Below are 17,343 nucleotides of genomic sequence, written 5' to 3'. Positions count from 1 at the left end.
AGGAGCAATGAACTGTCAGCGCATTTAATTCATTTTACCTCACTGAATAGTGATACCACTCATTTTCACGCGCTTTTTTGTCATACGTGTAGCTATGATAACGGACACATGTTTTATTATTCATAGTTTGCTTAACAGTAATATAATATTCTTATATGCTATAAGTGACCAGACGTCCGAGATCAAAACTGGGAATATAAGCCCAGAGAAGGGGGAAAAAAACGGTCAGCTATTTTTAAGTTGAAGAAACAATATGATTATGTTACATATACATGCGTATATCCTACATAAACAATGTATGAATACATTAGATATCTATATATCGTATAGACCAGGGGTCACCAACCTTTTTGAAACCAAGAGCTACTTCTTGGGTACTGATTAATGCGAAGGGCTACCAGTTTGATACACACTTCAATAAATTGCCAGAAATAGCCAATTTGCTCAATTTATCTTTAAATCTATGTTATTATTGATAATTAATGATATTTACACTTAATTAATCGGTTTAAAAGAGGAGAAAACACGAAAAAAATGACAATTAATTTTGAAACATAGTTTATCTTCAATTTCGACTCTTTAAAATTCTAAATTCAACCGAAAAAAAGAAGAGAAAATCTAGCTGATTGGAATCTTTTTGAAAAAAATAAAAAAAAATTTTTTATGGAACATCATTAGTAATTTTTCCTGATTAAGATTAATTTTAGAATTTTGATGACATGTTTTAAATAGGTTAAAATCCAATCTACACTTTGTTAGAATATATAACAAATTGAACCAAGCTATATTTCTAACAAAGACAAATCATTATTTCTTCTAGATTTTCCAGAACAAAAATTTTAAAAGAAATTCATAAGACTTTGAAATAAGATTTAAATTTGATTCTACAGATTTTCTAGATTTGCCAGAATATTTTTTTTGAATTTTAATCATAATAAGTTTGAAGAAATATTTCACAAATATTCTTCGGCGAAAAAACAGAAGCTAAAATGAAGAATTAAATTAAAATGTACTTATTATTCTTTACAATAAAAACAATAAATTTACCTGAACATTGATTTAAATTGTCAGGAAAGAAGAGGAAGGAATTTAAAAGGTAAAAAGGTATATGTGTTTAAAAATCCTAAAATCATTTTTAAGGTTGTATTTTTTCTCTAAAATTGTCTTTCTGAAAGTTATAAGAAGCAAAGTAAAAAAAATGTATGAATTTATTTAAAATAGTGAAGACCAAGTCTTTAAAATATTTTCTTGGATTTTCAAATTCTATTTGAGTTTTGTCTCTCTTAGAATTAAAAATGTTGGGCAAAGCGAGACCAGCTTGCTAGTAAATAAATACAATTTAAAAAATAGAGGCAGCTCACTGGTAAGTGCTGCTATTTGAGCTATTTTTAGAACAGGCCAGCGGGCTACTCATCTGGTCCTTACGGGCTACCTGGTGCCCGCGGGCACCGCGTTGGTGACCCCTGGTATAGACCGTATCTCTGTTGCTGCAGCAGCAGAGAGTTTATTCTGTCTTGACACTTTGTATTGATATTTTGTATTACATTCTTCCCTTAAATGATAATGTTTACAGTGATTGTTATATATGTATTTTTTATGTATGTCGCTTTGGATAAAAGCGTCTGCCAAATACTTAAACATATATAAACACCTGAAACTCTTTATATCAGCTAAAACCACCAATCTCTTTCACTGGATTCAGAATAAAACCAAATGCTGTCTTACCCAACAATGTTAGTATTTGAATATTGTTACTTGAAGACTTATTCCTGGTTACAGTTATACTGTTAAGAAAGTATTGTCTTATATTTTGCCTAAAATGAGAATGCATCATAATCAGTGGCGGCTGGTGAATTTTGTTTTAGGTGGGGCTGAAAGTTTGTAAACCAAACCCCTGTAGGGGTGTCATCCTCCCCCAGAAGATTTCTTTGTGATTTTCACATACAAATATTGAAGATCTTTGCTCCTTCTCAACTCTGTGGTAATGTTATTTTCATAAAATACAACCAATAGTACATTAATGTTAAATCTTACTTGTGAAAAGTAATCCCCCGATTCCTATTTTCAACAGTCCGCTCATTTGAGCAGGAAAACGCTGAACACCAGCCCGGCATCTTTGTTTTCTACCTGTCAACTGTCAGTTTAGGCTGCTCGCCGGCTCCTCATCACTACTTCAAGATGCAATTTGCTTGCGTCACAGCAACCAATACTGCGTCTACTTATACGATGTCTATGGTTATAACATCATTTCAAACACAGCAATATGTTGCGTCCACTGCAGTTTGCTACCTTATTCATACTTTTTGTCAAGTGATTTTTTTAAGCAGGGTTGCATGAGGTACCTATACTTAACGTTACGTTAGTCAATGTATCACACACAGTAACGTAACATTAGACGGCGGTCAGCAGCACCGCGTATTTTAGCCACCTACAAAAAGACAAACATAGTCAAATAAAGGTCAGTTAAAATGTATACTATATTAAGAATATGTGTACATATTGCATAGGGCCCTGACATCTAAAAAGTACAACTCTGTTCATTGTTATGTTCATGTATTTGTTATGTTTTTCATGTGTACGCACACATAAACACACATACAGTATGAGATGAGATCAATGAGATAAGGTAAGAACAGAATACAAACTGCTGTGGAACTAGTTACAATGCAATATGCCATGGAACAAATACAAATAAGTACAGTTACACTTGTTTTTGCAAATGTCTTTATTCTGTAAAGGAATGAGTTAAATGTTTAAAATTGTTTAAACTATTAAAATGACTGGTTAATAGTGCTATTATGAATTGCAATGTCAGTACTATTTTTTTTTCATGCTATTTCAAATGCACTTGTTTTAATAAATACATACAGCGGTTTAAAAGCATACTCAATCTGTGTAAAAATATTAGTCTGTGGTTAAAAGGACTTGAAAGGACTCAAAACTCAAAATGCAGGACTTGTGACTTGACTTGAGACTTTCCAGTCTTGACTTTGGACTTGACTCGGGACTTGCCTGTCTTGACTCGGGACTTGACTCGAGACTTGAGGGCAAAGACTTGAGACTTACTTGTGACTTGCAAAGCAATGACTTGGTCCCACCTCTGCAAATATATACTATCATCATAATACAGTCATCACACAAGATAATCACATTGAATTATTTACATTATTTACAATCCGGGGTGTGGAGGATGGGGGTTAGGTTTGGTTGTTATCATCAGTCATCAACAATTGAGAACAGAGAAATGGATATTGGAACAGTGTAGGTCTGACTTGGTAGGATATGTACAGCAAGTAGTGGACATTGAGACAGAGAGAGAGAGAGATCAGGGGCCGTACTTATCAAGCTTCTTAGACTGCCATTTTACACTTAAGTCCTGAGAATTTGCGAAATTTAGTCCTACTCTCAAACTTAAGAATAAAAGCTTTTTATCAACGTTCTTAAGTCTAAGAATCACTCCTACTCTCCACGATATTTAAGAGACCTTCAGAGGTGTCTTAAGTGGTTAGGAGTTGCCAGCAGGGGATGGCACTGAGGCGAGAGAGACGTGCGCGAACGTTCAGGGAACGGAACAATGTTTTTTTTTTTTTTATGACGAGCAGCTGATCAAACGGTATCGTTTAGACAGAGCGGATATTATTTTTGTCACAGATTTAATACTTTTCGATTCCTTGTTGATTTCTGCATGTGTCTGCAGTGGGCTAGTACCTGTATATATAGAGCCACCCACACCAGTTTCAAATTAGTTGCCTAATTAATGAATTGGAAAGAAAATGTTATGACAGTAGCGTATGTGTGTGGCCGTGAGGTGAGTGACGTCAGTGAGTGTGTGGGCGATAGAAGAGAGGGAGCGGTAGCGTGAGTGCCGGCGGGGACTAGTTTGTTTTGTATTATTTTGTAGTTTATTGTCAAAATATACACTCCCATTGTCCACTTAAATATTTCCAAGATATTTCTTTATTCTTAGACAACGGATTCCCTTCCGTGATTGGTCATTTCTATGGACACAGAAATGACGTCACCTAAAATTCCGTTTACGGCACATAGTAATGTCGTAATTCAGCTCTGAGTGTGACACTTAAGATTCAGTCCTACACTTCGCTGAAAGTGTGAGTAAGACGCTTGATAACTAACTTTTAAGTGCAGCTTTCAGCGAAGAATTTATTTACTCTTAAGTCAACTCTTAGCAGACTTCTTAGGAGTAATTCTAAGAAGCTTGATAAGTACGGCCCCAGAAGGCATAAGAAAAAGTATCTACTTTTAATTGTTTACATTTGATTATTAACAATCCGGGGAGGGTGTTAGTTTAGGGTTGTAGCTGCCTGGAGGTGTACTTTTTTTGTATTATATGTACACGCTTTTATTTTTTAAATGTGTATATTTCAAATGTAGAGGGTTTTATTACATGAAGATTAGTATGTACAAGCTTATTTTCAGGTTCGATAATGCATCCGCCAACGTCATTTATCTGCGACGAAAAGACCACCTATGTTGACGTCATCGTGAATTGGACATTTTTAAGCGCGTCCAGTCGAGCTCATAAACGCCACCATGGCCTCTAAAAGGAAACAGGGTTACTCTATAAAGTCGAACAAGAGGAAAAACAAGACAAATAATTGTGAAACAACAGCAGAACTGTGCCTTGTTGTTAGAGACGAGAACGTGAGGAGGACAGTGAAGGAGGCGTGGAACCAGAAATCCCACTATACCCACGGTCCGTGAAGTCAACACAGCCCTACGAGCTAGTTAGCTTGGGTATTTGTAGCTAGGCTAACATTGACAGTAAATGGCTGTAAATGCAACTTCTTGTTGTACACATATTTTGATATAAAAAAAGTACATAAATATAAAACAACCGCATTAATCGTCTCTCACTGACAATGGCTATTCTATTTAAACTTTAAAAATCATGATAAAAATGTACTACTTTAACAATATGTCTATTATCTTCTTGGTTGTTGGCCATTAAGTATTTCATGATTGCAAGTAAAATATCAAATAGTTTTGTAGTTAACATATCCATCATGTTATTGCGCAGGTGATTTGGAGTTAGACTGTCAGCCTTTTCCTCACTGCGTCATCAAAAACTTCATCAAAGGTGGGAATTTTTTGGAGAACCTGCAGAGAGAACTGCTCACACTCAACTTTCACACCAAGTCCAACGATCTATACAAATTTAAACAGGTAACTTCAAATATTTTGCTTTTTGGTTCATGCAGTTTTTAACATTTTATTATTTATTTATTCGCACAATATAAACGGTACAATAGGTAACTTTGTAAAAACAAACAAACATGGAGACAAGAGGATTAGTAATGAGAAATACGTAATAAGAAATAAGTGCAGGTGAGAAAAGAAACCCAAAAAGGCTTATGCAATGTTCTCACCTAAGGCAGTAAATTAACAAACACAATTAAACATAGTATATAGAAAAAATAAGATAACAAGTAGTCTACCTTGTGTGGATTGAGTCTAGGTGAGTGTGATGGTGTGTGTGTGTGTGCGTGTGAGGAAGTTATAGGGCTACATTATAAGGTAAGAACAGATGGAGAATGTTGATTCATCAGCCTGGCCCTTGATCTATGTTTAAAGTTAGTGAGTGAAGATGAGGAGTTTGCAATACATGGGAGACTATTCCGTCTGGTCACTTTTTCAAAAATTATTTCTACCTACAGTCTGATGACTTGAGAAAGAGAACGGAGCCACATATCTCAGGGATAAGGTGAGTTTCTACTGTTTTGTTTCAGTAAGACAGAAACAGTTTTGTAAAATGTGGATGAGCGACATAAATGTAAATGATAAATGGGAGCTGGCTGTAATTACACTTGATTACAGGGCTGCCCCAGGCTAAATTGGGGCCCCAAGCAGAATTTTATTTGGACGCCCCCTCCCCTTCAGTTTAAGTCTCTAAAGCATTTTGGGTTGCATTTCTTTTTATGTATGAAATACGCTTTATAAATATTGTTGGATTTGATTTGATTACACAATTTTTTCACACTTTTTAAATGTGTTAAATAATTTTGAATTTTAACAAAATTAATATTGACTTTAATTTGATGCATGTTTAGTATAAAATACCTTCATGGGAAATCAATGTTTCAATAAGTTTTGTTTTTAGTACAAAATAATAAATTTAACAAAATGAAAACACAAAATTGAACTATTTTTATCCCTATACATTGAATTATTAACCAAGCACTAACAGTGTGCGCCACAATAGACATTGAGAATTTGGAGAAATTTGCTGCTAAATTCTTATTAGTGCCGTCAAATGATTATTTTTTAAATCTTGCATTTTGATTAATCGCAGTCAATTACTTGCATGCATAACTTAAATTTGGGTACAAAAGATCCCAATATGTTGACATAAGTACAATCTAATTGGCTGAATGTACCACATGAGCATTTTTTGAATGCACGTCATTTATTTGTTCAAAATCTTCTTAACTGTTTCATTAAAGTACCGTCGAGGTGACTGTTGACCGTAAAGAAAACTGCTGCGGCTTTAAGGTAAACAACCATCTGTGGTTAAGGTAAAGGATCATGTCCTGTCACAAATCCCGTGATTAATCTGCGAATATACATGATTAAAGCAATAATTTTTTGTGAATAAACGCATGAGTTAACTCGTTAACTTTAACAGCCCAAATTCTAGAGGCTATAATCAAAAAATAAATATGAAGCGCCCTGTCATTCATTAATTGACGGGATCAGGGGGGGCCTTATGTGATTATGTTTCAACCTTGAGGTATGTCCAGTCATTTACTTTCCCCAAATGATTAGACAGTATGATTCTAATCTAGATCGTGACCATCAACAGGTTCAAAGAAAATAAGGCCATTCGACACATTTATGGCTTTCTATTGCCACCAGAGGGAGCCAGAGATTACTCTTGATGCCCAATTAGTATAGTGTTTCTTTTATGTGCAAGTGAAAATCCCAAATATAGCCTCAATTCACATTATTAATAGGACACTCTGACACTGCCTTCTTCTTTACTGTTGATCTTTTTATTTTTTGACGTAACAGTGAATACAGAATTAATAATACACTGCAATTCATGAAAATGTTAATACATTGATTCTAAACAGCTGCTAAGCATCAGGCCTCTAAATAAGAGGGCATCACATAATTTACATCAATGCAACACACGTTTTGTGTCATTACAGCAGCAAGATTTAATCTTATTTAGAATGCCGATACAATGCTTTTGAAAAAACCTAACAAGCTTAATTTGTTCTAAATATGTATTTATGATATGCACCTCCTGGAGCAATCCACCCTGGTGAATGTGAACCATGATTAAAAGCAAAATGAAGGCTTCCTCTTTGGCTCGTTTATTATTCATGTTGCAAGAAAATGTCACGGCAGATTGAAACCATAGATGCAGCTGCCTCTAGACTGAGACCTCCAACAGCTCTAACCAACACATAAACTGCTTCCTTGTCACACTCCTGTTTAGTAGAGGTCTATTAAAAATATAGAATTCAAAATTAATCTATAATTTCAGGTCAGCACTGTTTGGACAATTCCGGCTATGGCTTGAAGTAGTTCTGGGGGTCAAATTGGAGCCCACTGTGGATATTTCTTGTGCCAAATATGAATACACAGGTGAGCATCATCACAAAGTTTTCAGCTGAAAGAAATATTGTGTTGTTTTCATGTATTTCTCACATGTTTCCAGATGTGCTTTTGTGTCACGATGATGAACTGGAAGGGAGGCGTGTTGCTTTCATTCTCTACCTTGTACCTCAATGGCAGAGCAGCGATGGGGGATCCCTTGATCTTTACACAACAGACTGTCAGTTTATGTTTTAGTCCTGCATTGCGACAATCAGCGTCTTTAGTAACAACATTCTTGTTATTAGGTCATTGCCAACCACTGAGTGTTGCCAAATCACTTGTGCCTTCCTGGAACACACTCGTACTTTTTGAAGTGTCTCCAGTCTCCTTTCATCAAGTAAGAGTTATCTTCTTTTTAATCAAAGAGACAAATAGTGGACATGTTTGCATATGTCCAGGTGTCTGAGGTTTTGTCAGAGGACAAATGTCGTCTATCTCTAAGTGGCTGGTTTCACGGTCCATCACTGGAACGTCCTCCCCGCCACGTAGAACCTCCCATCACAAGGAGTCCACACTTACCAAGAGACGTGAGTTTTTTAAAAGTCAAAAGTGCACATTGATTGAACTCTGTGCTGATTGTTGTGTCTGCATGTCAAATCACAGGAGACAGTGCTGCTAGAGTGGGTAAATCCCATCTACTTGGATATTTCCCACCAGGAGCACATTCAAGGAGAGTTTGAGGACAATTCCGAAATCCAGCTTAAAGATTTTCTCAGGGTAAATGTGTTTTATACTTTAAACAACAGTGAAATCTCTAGTGTTGAACACAATCGGACACTAAGGGCCGGATTCTTTTAAGGTTTTTGTGTCTAAAACACGTGCAAACAGGATAAAACACACAAAGCTGATCTACTAAACGTGTGCGAAGTGAATTGCGTCTGTTAAGTGAGCAGACCAAGGCGTGCAATCCATTTTGCGTCTCTGTCTTCATTAATATGCAGAATATATGCTGGTCATCAAAACACCCACAACACTGGGAGAAGACGATACATACATAATTATTAAGCACGCGCAATGTGATTTATCAACACCCATCACCATTTTGCGAGCACTATTTTGCGTTTTATTTAACACGTGTCAGAAGGACGGGTCAACTGACAGTTCCACGCACGCCTGCGCGACCAGTGCTTGCACTGCACAGACAGACGATGGACAGATGAGAATTCTTCGTCCTACGTGTGTGTGTCAACATTTTGGACGGTCAAAAATCATATCTATTCAGCAAAATCATTTTATATTTTTCTAACTGCGAGATGACTTAAATGGCTGAATAAAACAAATTCAATTGATGCGTTTTTTGTCCTTTTGTATTTTTTTAATGACGTTCGTTTTTTTCATATAGAATATTTATTATTAAAATATTTCTTATGTGAAAGAAACTTATTTTAAATATGCATTTGTTTACATCTTGATAGGAGTAAGTCCAGCTCCCTACTAAGTGACTTGATGTAAAAAAATAAAATAAAATAAAATAAATTCTAATTACGTCAAGTGAATTGATTCATTCCAGGCTCCAACTATCACCTCCATAAACCAATATTAACTGTACAGCCAATGTTTTGAGTAACATTTTAAAATAGTACAGTGGAACCTCAATTTGCGAACTTCATTAGTTTTTGAACAGGGTTTGTAAATAGAAAAGTTTGTATATTGAAGCACATCTCTCCATTAGAAACAATGTAAACATAAATAATGGGTTTCAGCCTCGACAAAAGTTCATGTTTTAGTAAACCTTTGTAAACTTTCAACACAATATAAAGCGCTGTACAGTACTGTATATCAGATAAACATGTATCAACTTTCTATTTAATAACAAAGCCAAAACAACAACTGGCCCCCCCTCCTCATCCCACACCCCGGATTGTAAATAATGTAAATAATTCAATGTATATACTCTGAAGATTATCTTGTGTGATGACTATATTATAATAATAGTATATATCTGTATCATGAATCAATTTAAGTGGACCCCGACTTAAACAAGTTGAAAAACTTATTCGGGTGTTACCATTTAGTGGGCAATTGTACGGAATATGTACTTCACTGTGCAATCTACTAATAAAAGTCTCAATCAATCAATCAATCAATCAAAGGCTAAACCGTCGCTTTTCCTATGCAGCCGCCACACGCACACATACTGTAGCTATCCAAAGGGTGCACTAAGTTTAAAATTACAAAACTCCTTAACTTTAACAGCCAGATCGCAACAATAATTAGGAATAAAACAAAATAAACCCACTTTATCTTGTTGTTTAATCTTCCTGGTGTGCAGCGGAAGGTAGGGGGATTGGGGGGAACAGTGTCGACAACGCTGTGGATACTTCCTGACTGTTTTAAACCACACATCGCTTGTGCATTGTTTCCTTTGGACTCATATTGAGCTAGCATAACTAGAAAAGTGCTGTAAAAAGGCTAAAAACACTTCACACAAAGTAGCACCTAGCACAGTAGCTAATGACAGCACAGAGATTAATTAGCCCACCCACAATGTATGGGCTGCCAGGCACACAATCAATCAATCAATCAATGTTTACTTATATAGCCCTAAATCACAAGTGTCTCAAAAGGGCTGCACAAGCCACAACGACATCCTCGGCTCACATCAGGGCAAGAAAAAACTCAACCCAATGGGACAATGAGAAACCTTGGAGGGATCGCAGATGTGGGGGGACGTCAATGGACGTCGAGTGGATCTAGCATAATATTGTGAATGGTTAGATGAACTGTTTGTACTCTGAGACATGGTTTTCACACCAAAGCATATTTTTATTCGGTCTGTAAATCAAAGTTTGTGAGGGGAGGGGTTCCTAAATCGAGGTTCCACTGTCACTCGGTTTTCGTAATTTGTTCCAAAGTGTCAGTTGAAAACCGAATCGTATGAAAACAGAATACCTTTTTCACATGAGAAATAATGTAAATCTAATTTATTATCAGTTCCAGATACCTAAAATGTCAACACAAAATACTTTTGATATGGTACAGTTCTGGTTTTACATGTAGAGAGAGCGCTTCATGGCACAACACGTCACACTGTCTACATTGTGTTGGCCTTATGGAGGGTTATTTTGCTGCCGTATTTTTTAAAAAGCACAGATTGTCTGAAATATTATTCTCCTAACAGTCATATAATTACATAGTGCACTTGAACATCCATCATGTCAGCTGTGAATGACAGCCAGGGAACACACAGTTCCGTGTACTTCTATGAAATAATGTTTATAACAAGGCACACGTACATAATAACAATAATTAAAGTATTCCCTGGCTGGAGTCTGTCTATAAGTATACAACTCTAAAAGAACCACTATCCATTCTTCACAGAGGCCAAGCCAATACCGGGTATCATTTTTTAGTTTGAGCATTCATTCTGTGGAATGACACAAGGACAAACGGATAATAATCGAGACTGTGTACAAAAACCGAAACATATTTTTGGCAATAATATTAGTCAAAAACTGGAGCGTACGAAAACCAAGGTACTACGGTATAATAAAACCGAAATACTGGGAAAATAAAACTACTCAGCCTTTGAAGACACCTAAAGGTACTGGAGAGGGAACAGGAATGTTAGGATCCGCTGCTCGGATCAGTTTGTTTACAGTTTAGTGTCACGTGTGTTTGTTTCTGTTGCCATGACGGCAGATTTTGCTCACCTGCCTCTGGTTAGCGTTTGGGACGCGCACCTGTTGCCCGAGCGCTAATCAGAGGGCTATTTAGTCTTCGCCCGGGCAGTACTCTGCCTGGCTTCCTAATTTGCTTTCACGCAACAGCTAACGACCACTTTGTTTCCTGCTAGCTCTCATGCTATATTATTTTGCTTGCTAGCTCCCACGCTAGTCGTTTTTGTTTTTTCCTGTCTGATTTAGTTCCTGAATAAATCATTTTCCTACCTGCAAGCTGTGTCCGAGCCCGTCTGCATCCTTGGGAGAACACCTCGCACCACGATGCGACCAGGTCGTTACCTGGTCGCATCGTGGTGCGAGGTGTTCTCCCAAGGATGCAGACGGCAGATTTTGCTCACCTGCCTCTGGTTAGCGTTTGGGACGCGCACCTGTTGCCCGAGCGCTAATCAGAGGGCTATTTAGTCTTCGCCCGGGCAGCACTCTGCCTGGCTTCCTAATTTGCTTTCACGCAACAGCTAACGACCACTTTGTTTCCTGCTAGCTCTCATGCTATATTATTTTGCTTGCTAGCTCCCACGCTAGTCGTTTACCTGGTCGCATCGTGGTGCGAGGTGTTCTCCCAAGGATGCAGACGGGCTCGGACACAGCTTGCAGGTAGGAAAATGATTTATTCAGGAACTAAATCAGACAGGAAAAAACAAAAACCACTAGCGTGGGAGCTAGCAAGCAAAATAATATAGCATGAGAGCTAGCAGGAAACAAAGTGGTCGTTAGCTGTTGCGTGAAAGCAAATTAGGAAGCCAGGCAGAGTGCTGCCCGGGCGAAGACTAAATAGCCCTCTGATTAGCGCTCGGGCAACAGGTGCGCGTCCCAAACGCTAACCAGAGGCAGGTGAGCAAAATCTGCCGTCATGGCAACAGAAACAAACACACGTGACACTAAACTGTAAACAAACTGATCCGAGCAGCGGATCCTAACAAGGAAGTTGTTTTGTAAGTATTGTTAGAAGTATTATTTGTCAAATTTTCATTGAACTGAAGTTTCCCAAGATCTGCTGACATCTCACATGATGTCACAGTAGGGATGAATACGTTTCACATTTGAATCGATTCGTTACCAATTGGTACGGTACCAGCTGATAATGATAACTGTGCTGTCCAGTTGTTATGTCTTGTTTTTTTACACTTCTGAGTATAATTTGAAAACATTATATATTAGACATTGCATGCAGTTGCAATTCCAACTTTGCCATTAAGTTGAATGTGCCAGTATAGTCTTTTTTTGAGTCCTACAAAGTGATTGTACTGTAAATATTGTACTTACTACACACCGGCCGTTTAATTGTAATGTGCATCTTAGTTCTAGTTTTGATCACCAAATTCGGAGGAGTTGAAATCTCCATGTAAAATCGATATCGTACAGTATATTGAAAATCCAATGTAAATTAGCATTGAGCTAGCGCATGTCAAAAAGTGTAGCCTTACTGTAGTTTTGAGTCCTTTCTATCAGGTATTCTTGCTTTGTTGCCATGGAAAATTGGAACATTACTTCGAGGCAGTCCAACTGAGTCCACTCTAAGTGCTTGTTTCGTTGCCAAGTGCTGGAGCCGGTGCCGAATATGATGTCACATGCAACCAATGTATCGAAATATTGTCCATTAGTTTGATTTTACGTCAATCGGCACCCGGTAGTGCCGACAGACTTTGGTCGGTACCTATAAAAGTAACACATTTGGTAGCCATTCCTTTGTCAAACATGATGATTTATTAACTTCCAAGGCATATTTTCCAGAAAATTGTACAACTTTTGTTATGTTCCTCTTCCTGATTGTGTGCATGAATGTGTTATCAGAAGGAGAAATTCAGCCAGGTGAGTGATGCCCTAAAGCTCGCGCAGATTCAGTGGACGAGGAAAGGCCCTGCCAATAAGAGGTGGGGGTTGCTCTGCACATGATCTATGCTTTTCACAGATTATTTGCCTTTTTGTGTGTGATTGTTTCATTTTTATGCACTTAGATGCTATGAAACAGCCTGTCTGGACACCTTGCCTCAGTGTGTGAGTGCTTGTTGGGAGCTGCTTCGTTCAGAGTCCTTCTTCCTGCTCCTCTCCAACTTTACAGGCCTTCGATTGCATTACTTGTGCCCAGCTGATGATGATGATGATGATGACAAGGGTCATAATGAAAATAAAGATGAAGAGAAAAAGAAAAGCAACGTAATGGATGAAGAAACCACAGGCTCTTCAGATGAAACAGCAGATAAAAGCAAAGGTGTGTAAAGTTTGCAGAAATTGTGTTTTTCTGCAGCTACATTTTTTTATTTATTTCCCTACTCAGAGCCGAGCACACCCCATTGTTGCGGTGAAGTGCGACGATGGTCCCATGGCAGCTACACTTTACTGCACGATGGAGAGGCAGCACGAACAGAATACGCACTGGATCTCATCTTGCCTTTCAGCTGTGCAGGTGAGTCAACGAGGAGTACTCTCTCCCTCTCAATCTTTTACATTTCTGCAAGCATTTTATTATAGCTTCACAATACTTTAGAAATGACTATACAATAACTTGGTAGTAGAAGTCAACGTACAGCTTGGAAAGCAGTACAAATTCATTATTCACCGAAAATAAATCAACACACAGCCATTATAGTGTAAATAGCTGAAAACATATGTGAGTACACCTCGCGGGGAACATGTCCAAATTGTGTACAAAATGTCAATAATGTAGTGTGGCGCCATTGTTGTCTAGCACTGCCCTAACCTCCTTTGGGCATGGAATTTACCAGAGCTGCACTGGTTGTTACTGGAATCCTTCTCCACTCCTCCGTGATGACATTGCTGGTGGTTGTTAGACACCTTGTGCTTGTCCACCACCATAATGTCACAGTACATGTTGGCGTTCATTTTTCTCTCTATGAACTGCAGCTCCTCAGTACTAGCAGCACTCATGCAGTCCTAGATAGGACACTACCATTACAATGCTTGACTGTAGGCATGATACAATTATCTTGGTACTTGCTGTGTTGAGTCATTTTTAGTGACTAATAAATCCATACTGCTTTAGAAGCAGTTGAATGACTTACTTTAAAGTATATCCAAGTTTTATTTGAATTTTTATTATTTCTCTGCAGCCATAAATGTTTTTAGTAATTGATTATTCAGTTCAGTTCAGTTCAGTTTCAGTTTATTTTGAACATGCATAGTATGGATTTTCTATCAATTAGTTTGTTTGATTAATCAAGTAATTGGACAAAACGGAGTATAGCCTCAATGCGTATTAAGGGTAAATAGTCAAAATATACAAAGATTTTTATGCCTGCCATAATGTAATTCTTTTTTTTTCAAATAAATACATGTCATCAACATTAAAATTGCATTTTTACCATATGTGCATTTATATGAATAAATTACAAATCTGTTGTTAACACTCTATTACAGCGGCTGTGCGGAAACTATGTTTGCGTACCTAAAGTTCGGGTAACTCCATTCAGTCTGGAATGTATCTATTTTTTTTTAGCTACACTGAATAAACAATTAATCGAAGCAACAGAATATAAATCAAAGTTTTTTTCTCATCAAATTAATTGATTTAATCGATTAATCGCTGCAGCCCTAGATAATTGGTAATAAAAATGATTTGTAAAATGTGTTGCATGTAATGATTTAGTGAGCTACTGTAGATTATGAAACTAAGTGCAATTCTGCAACATTAGTTTTACAAATGCAGGCTCATATCTTTTGTGGTAAAGAAGAAGGAGGAGCGTTATTTATAGCAGTTCTGATTGATATTATCATTATCTCCAGTTAGGTACTGACAGAATATTGATGGAAGTATGAGGATGTGATTCTTTCGTAGGAAGGTTGTACCTAGTTATCTAATACTGCTGTCACGTGAAGGCGTAGAAAGATAAGAATAATTGTAAACCTAAAACCCACCCAATTGAATATTGACCCATCATCAATGCAGTGGCATTCGCTGTTTTGTCAAGTAGAGGAAGCTCATTTTCAGCTCTTCGGTAAACACAAGTACAGTATTCAATAACAGATACAAGACATAAAGATGCTAGATTTGACAAAGAAAACATCATTTAAAGTATTGTATATTCTCTAGTTAAAATCGGAACAACGGAATAAAAAGTTGAAAAATGCTCTGGCAGTGGTTTATATTTGAAGATCACAGATTTGATATCTTTTTCTGTCCATCAAAAAGGGATTCAGCCTCAGACAGATCATCCAATCATCATGCTTAAGCCCAGCGTCCAGGCCAGCCGAGGCCAAGCCCACTTTCCATACACTTACAGAGACGCTGAGCGTTCGATGTGCGGGACAAAGCCGAGCATTTATCTACTGGTTGTCTAGTTTGGCTGTAGTGGAACAACCCACTGTATGCTCCCACATTGATATCAATGAACACTCAGCTTCACCAATGTTTAGTGACGCTACCACATGAATGAGAAGAAAGTCTTGTCAGTAGCTAATTCTGAACAAAAGTGAAACGCATTTTAGTGCATATTTAGTCAATCAATCAATGTTTATTTATATAGCCCTAAATCACAAGTGTCTCAAAGGGGTGCACAAGCCACAACGACATCCTCGGTACAGGTCTAAAAAGGGGGTCTATTTAAAGGCTAGAGTATACAAATTAGTTTTAAGATGGGACTTAAATGCTTCTACTGAGGTAGCATCTCTAACTGTTACTGGGAGGGCATTCCATAGTACTGGAGCCCGAATAGAAAACGCTCTATAGCCCGCAGACTTTTTTTGGGCTCTGGGAATCACTAATAAGCCGGAGTTCTTTGAACGCAGATTTCTTGTCGGGACATATGGTACAATACAATCGGCAAGATCATTTGCTGGTATTGACTGGAAGATGTGTCAGCCTACTGTACCTCTGACACAGCAAGAATGAATGTATATATTTTGATTGTGTTCTTTGTTCCAAAAAACATGTCAATTTAGGTAAATGTTATTAAATGTGTTTTATTTACCAAAAAATAGGAAATAGGACCACATTTATTCTTTACTTACTTCATAAAGGGTTTCGAAGCCCTGTTCAGGCCTGCCCCTAGCCTTGTGGTTGGCAAGCCACGATGTAGTATTGACTCTTATGTAGCTGAATAGGACACCTGCAACATTAGAAACATCTTTCAATATGATACAATGCATAACTACACTGCTATTCAACACAATCACAGTGATAAACATACTATTATTAAATTATGACATCTAATAGTGTCAGTCAAAATTAAGATTATTATGTGTTATGAGAAAGAGTGTGAAGAGGGACACATGAGGACAACTGGATGGATGAAAGTAAAGGCTGATGAATTTTTCTTTTTTAGATTGGCAGTCAGAGTGTGGAGGCTTCACTTGTTACGTTGCGAATGAAGAGGATGAAGAGGTGGGTGTTACCATTAGTATTAAGTACATTTTACATACATATTGCCGTCAATACTTAGTGATCGTCATAATCTCTTTTTCTGCTCTTTAAAGCTGCTGACGGTCAATCCAGAAGATAATTCCCTCGCTTTAGTCTACAGAGACAAGGAAACCCTGAAATTTGTCAAACATGTCAACCAGAAAAGCAACAGGGGTTGTTCTGGCAGAGTACTGTATGACTTCTCGTTTGTGTATTATGAATAAACATTTACAGTATATTGACCTTCCAAAACTAGTTTAAGTCATGCACTGTTTAAAAAAAAGCATTCACCAAATGTGTGTATTCAGTTATTTTGGTCTCATTGACACTGCTACTTTTATCATGATAATGCACAGTATATGTTAAACTTCACTGTGACAGTATTGTGAGAAGGTGCTAATCATAGAAGTAAATAGCACACCTACAATAAAATACAGTAAGTACTGTAGGTTTTAATATACACATTAAACATAAGAAATGTAGACAACTCTTCCCTCTCATCAAAGATTTATACGTTAGGTCGCTGTAAATTATGAAGAGTTCTACGCAGAATGAAGGACGCTGCCCTACTTTCAAGATTTTCCATCTCTCCATCCATTCTACCGTTCGTCCCTCTCGGCCTGACTGTAAAAACAACACTTCCTTCCGGTTTATGCCGCTCCTTGAGCAACAACTCACCAA

General features: G+C 37.4%; 1 protein-coding gene and 1 long non-coding RNA gene across 2 annotated transcripts; one reads left to right on the top strand and one right to left on the bottom strand.

Annotated features, from left to right (window-relative positions):
- Positions 1 to 4,476: 4,476 nt before the first annotated feature.
- On the top strand, positions 4,477 to 16,960 carry ogfod1 (2-oxoglutarate and iron-dependent oxygenase domain containing 1). The gene is made up of 13 exons (XM_062027436.1): positions 4,477 to 4,714; positions 5,039 to 5,184; positions 5,676 to 5,722; positions 7,511 to 7,611; positions 7,685 to 7,801; positions 7,869 to 7,960; positions 8,022 to 8,150; positions 8,227 to 8,340; positions 13,098 to 13,177; positions 13,262 to 13,515; positions 13,582 to 13,710; positions 16,586 to 16,644; positions 16,737 to 16,960. Exons 1-13 carry the CDS (start codon positions 4,552 to 4,554, stop codon positions 16,884 to 16,886), a joined length of 1,581 nt encoding a protein of 526 aa, XP_061883420.1. The 5' UTR covers positions 4,477 to 4,551; the 3' UTR covers positions 16,887 to 16,960.
- LOC133634602 (uncharacterized) lies at positions 12,877 to 17,304 on the bottom strand. The gene is made up of 3 exons (XR_009821980.1): positions 17,233 to 17,304; positions 16,272 to 16,369; positions 12,877 to 13,392 (listed from the first exon to the last, which is right to left on the bottom strand). It is a non-coding gene; the product is annotated as an uncharacterized LOC133634602 (long non-coding RNA).
- Positions 17,305 to 17,343: the final 39 nt, after the last annotated feature.

This window comes from Entelurus aequoreus, linkage group LG02, assembly GCF_033978785.1.
Source record: "Entelurus aequoreus isolate RoL-2023_Sb linkage group LG02, RoL_Eaeq_v1.1, whole genome shotgun sequence".
Classification (NCBI taxonomy): domain Eukaryota; kingdom Metazoa; phylum Chordata; class Actinopteri; order Syngnathiformes; family Syngnathidae; genus Entelurus; species Entelurus aequoreus.
This window is presented reverse-complemented; position numbering and strand designations above follow the sequence as displayed.

Excerpts from the sequence above, each read along its gene's own strand:
- ogfod1 (XM_062027436.1), top strand. The coding sequence starts at position 4,552 with ATGGCCTCTAAAAGGAAACAGGGTTACTCTATAAAGTCGAACAAGAGG. Across the intron at positions 8,341-13,097 it reads AGCTTAAAGATTTTCTCAGG|AAGGAGAAATTCAGCCAGGT; the intron begins GTAAATGTGTTT and ends ATGTGTTATCAG. Across the intron at positions 13,516-13,581 it reads AACAGCAGATAAAAGCAAAG|AGCCGAGCACACCCCATTGT; the intron begins GTGTGTAAAGTT and ends TTCCCTACTCAG.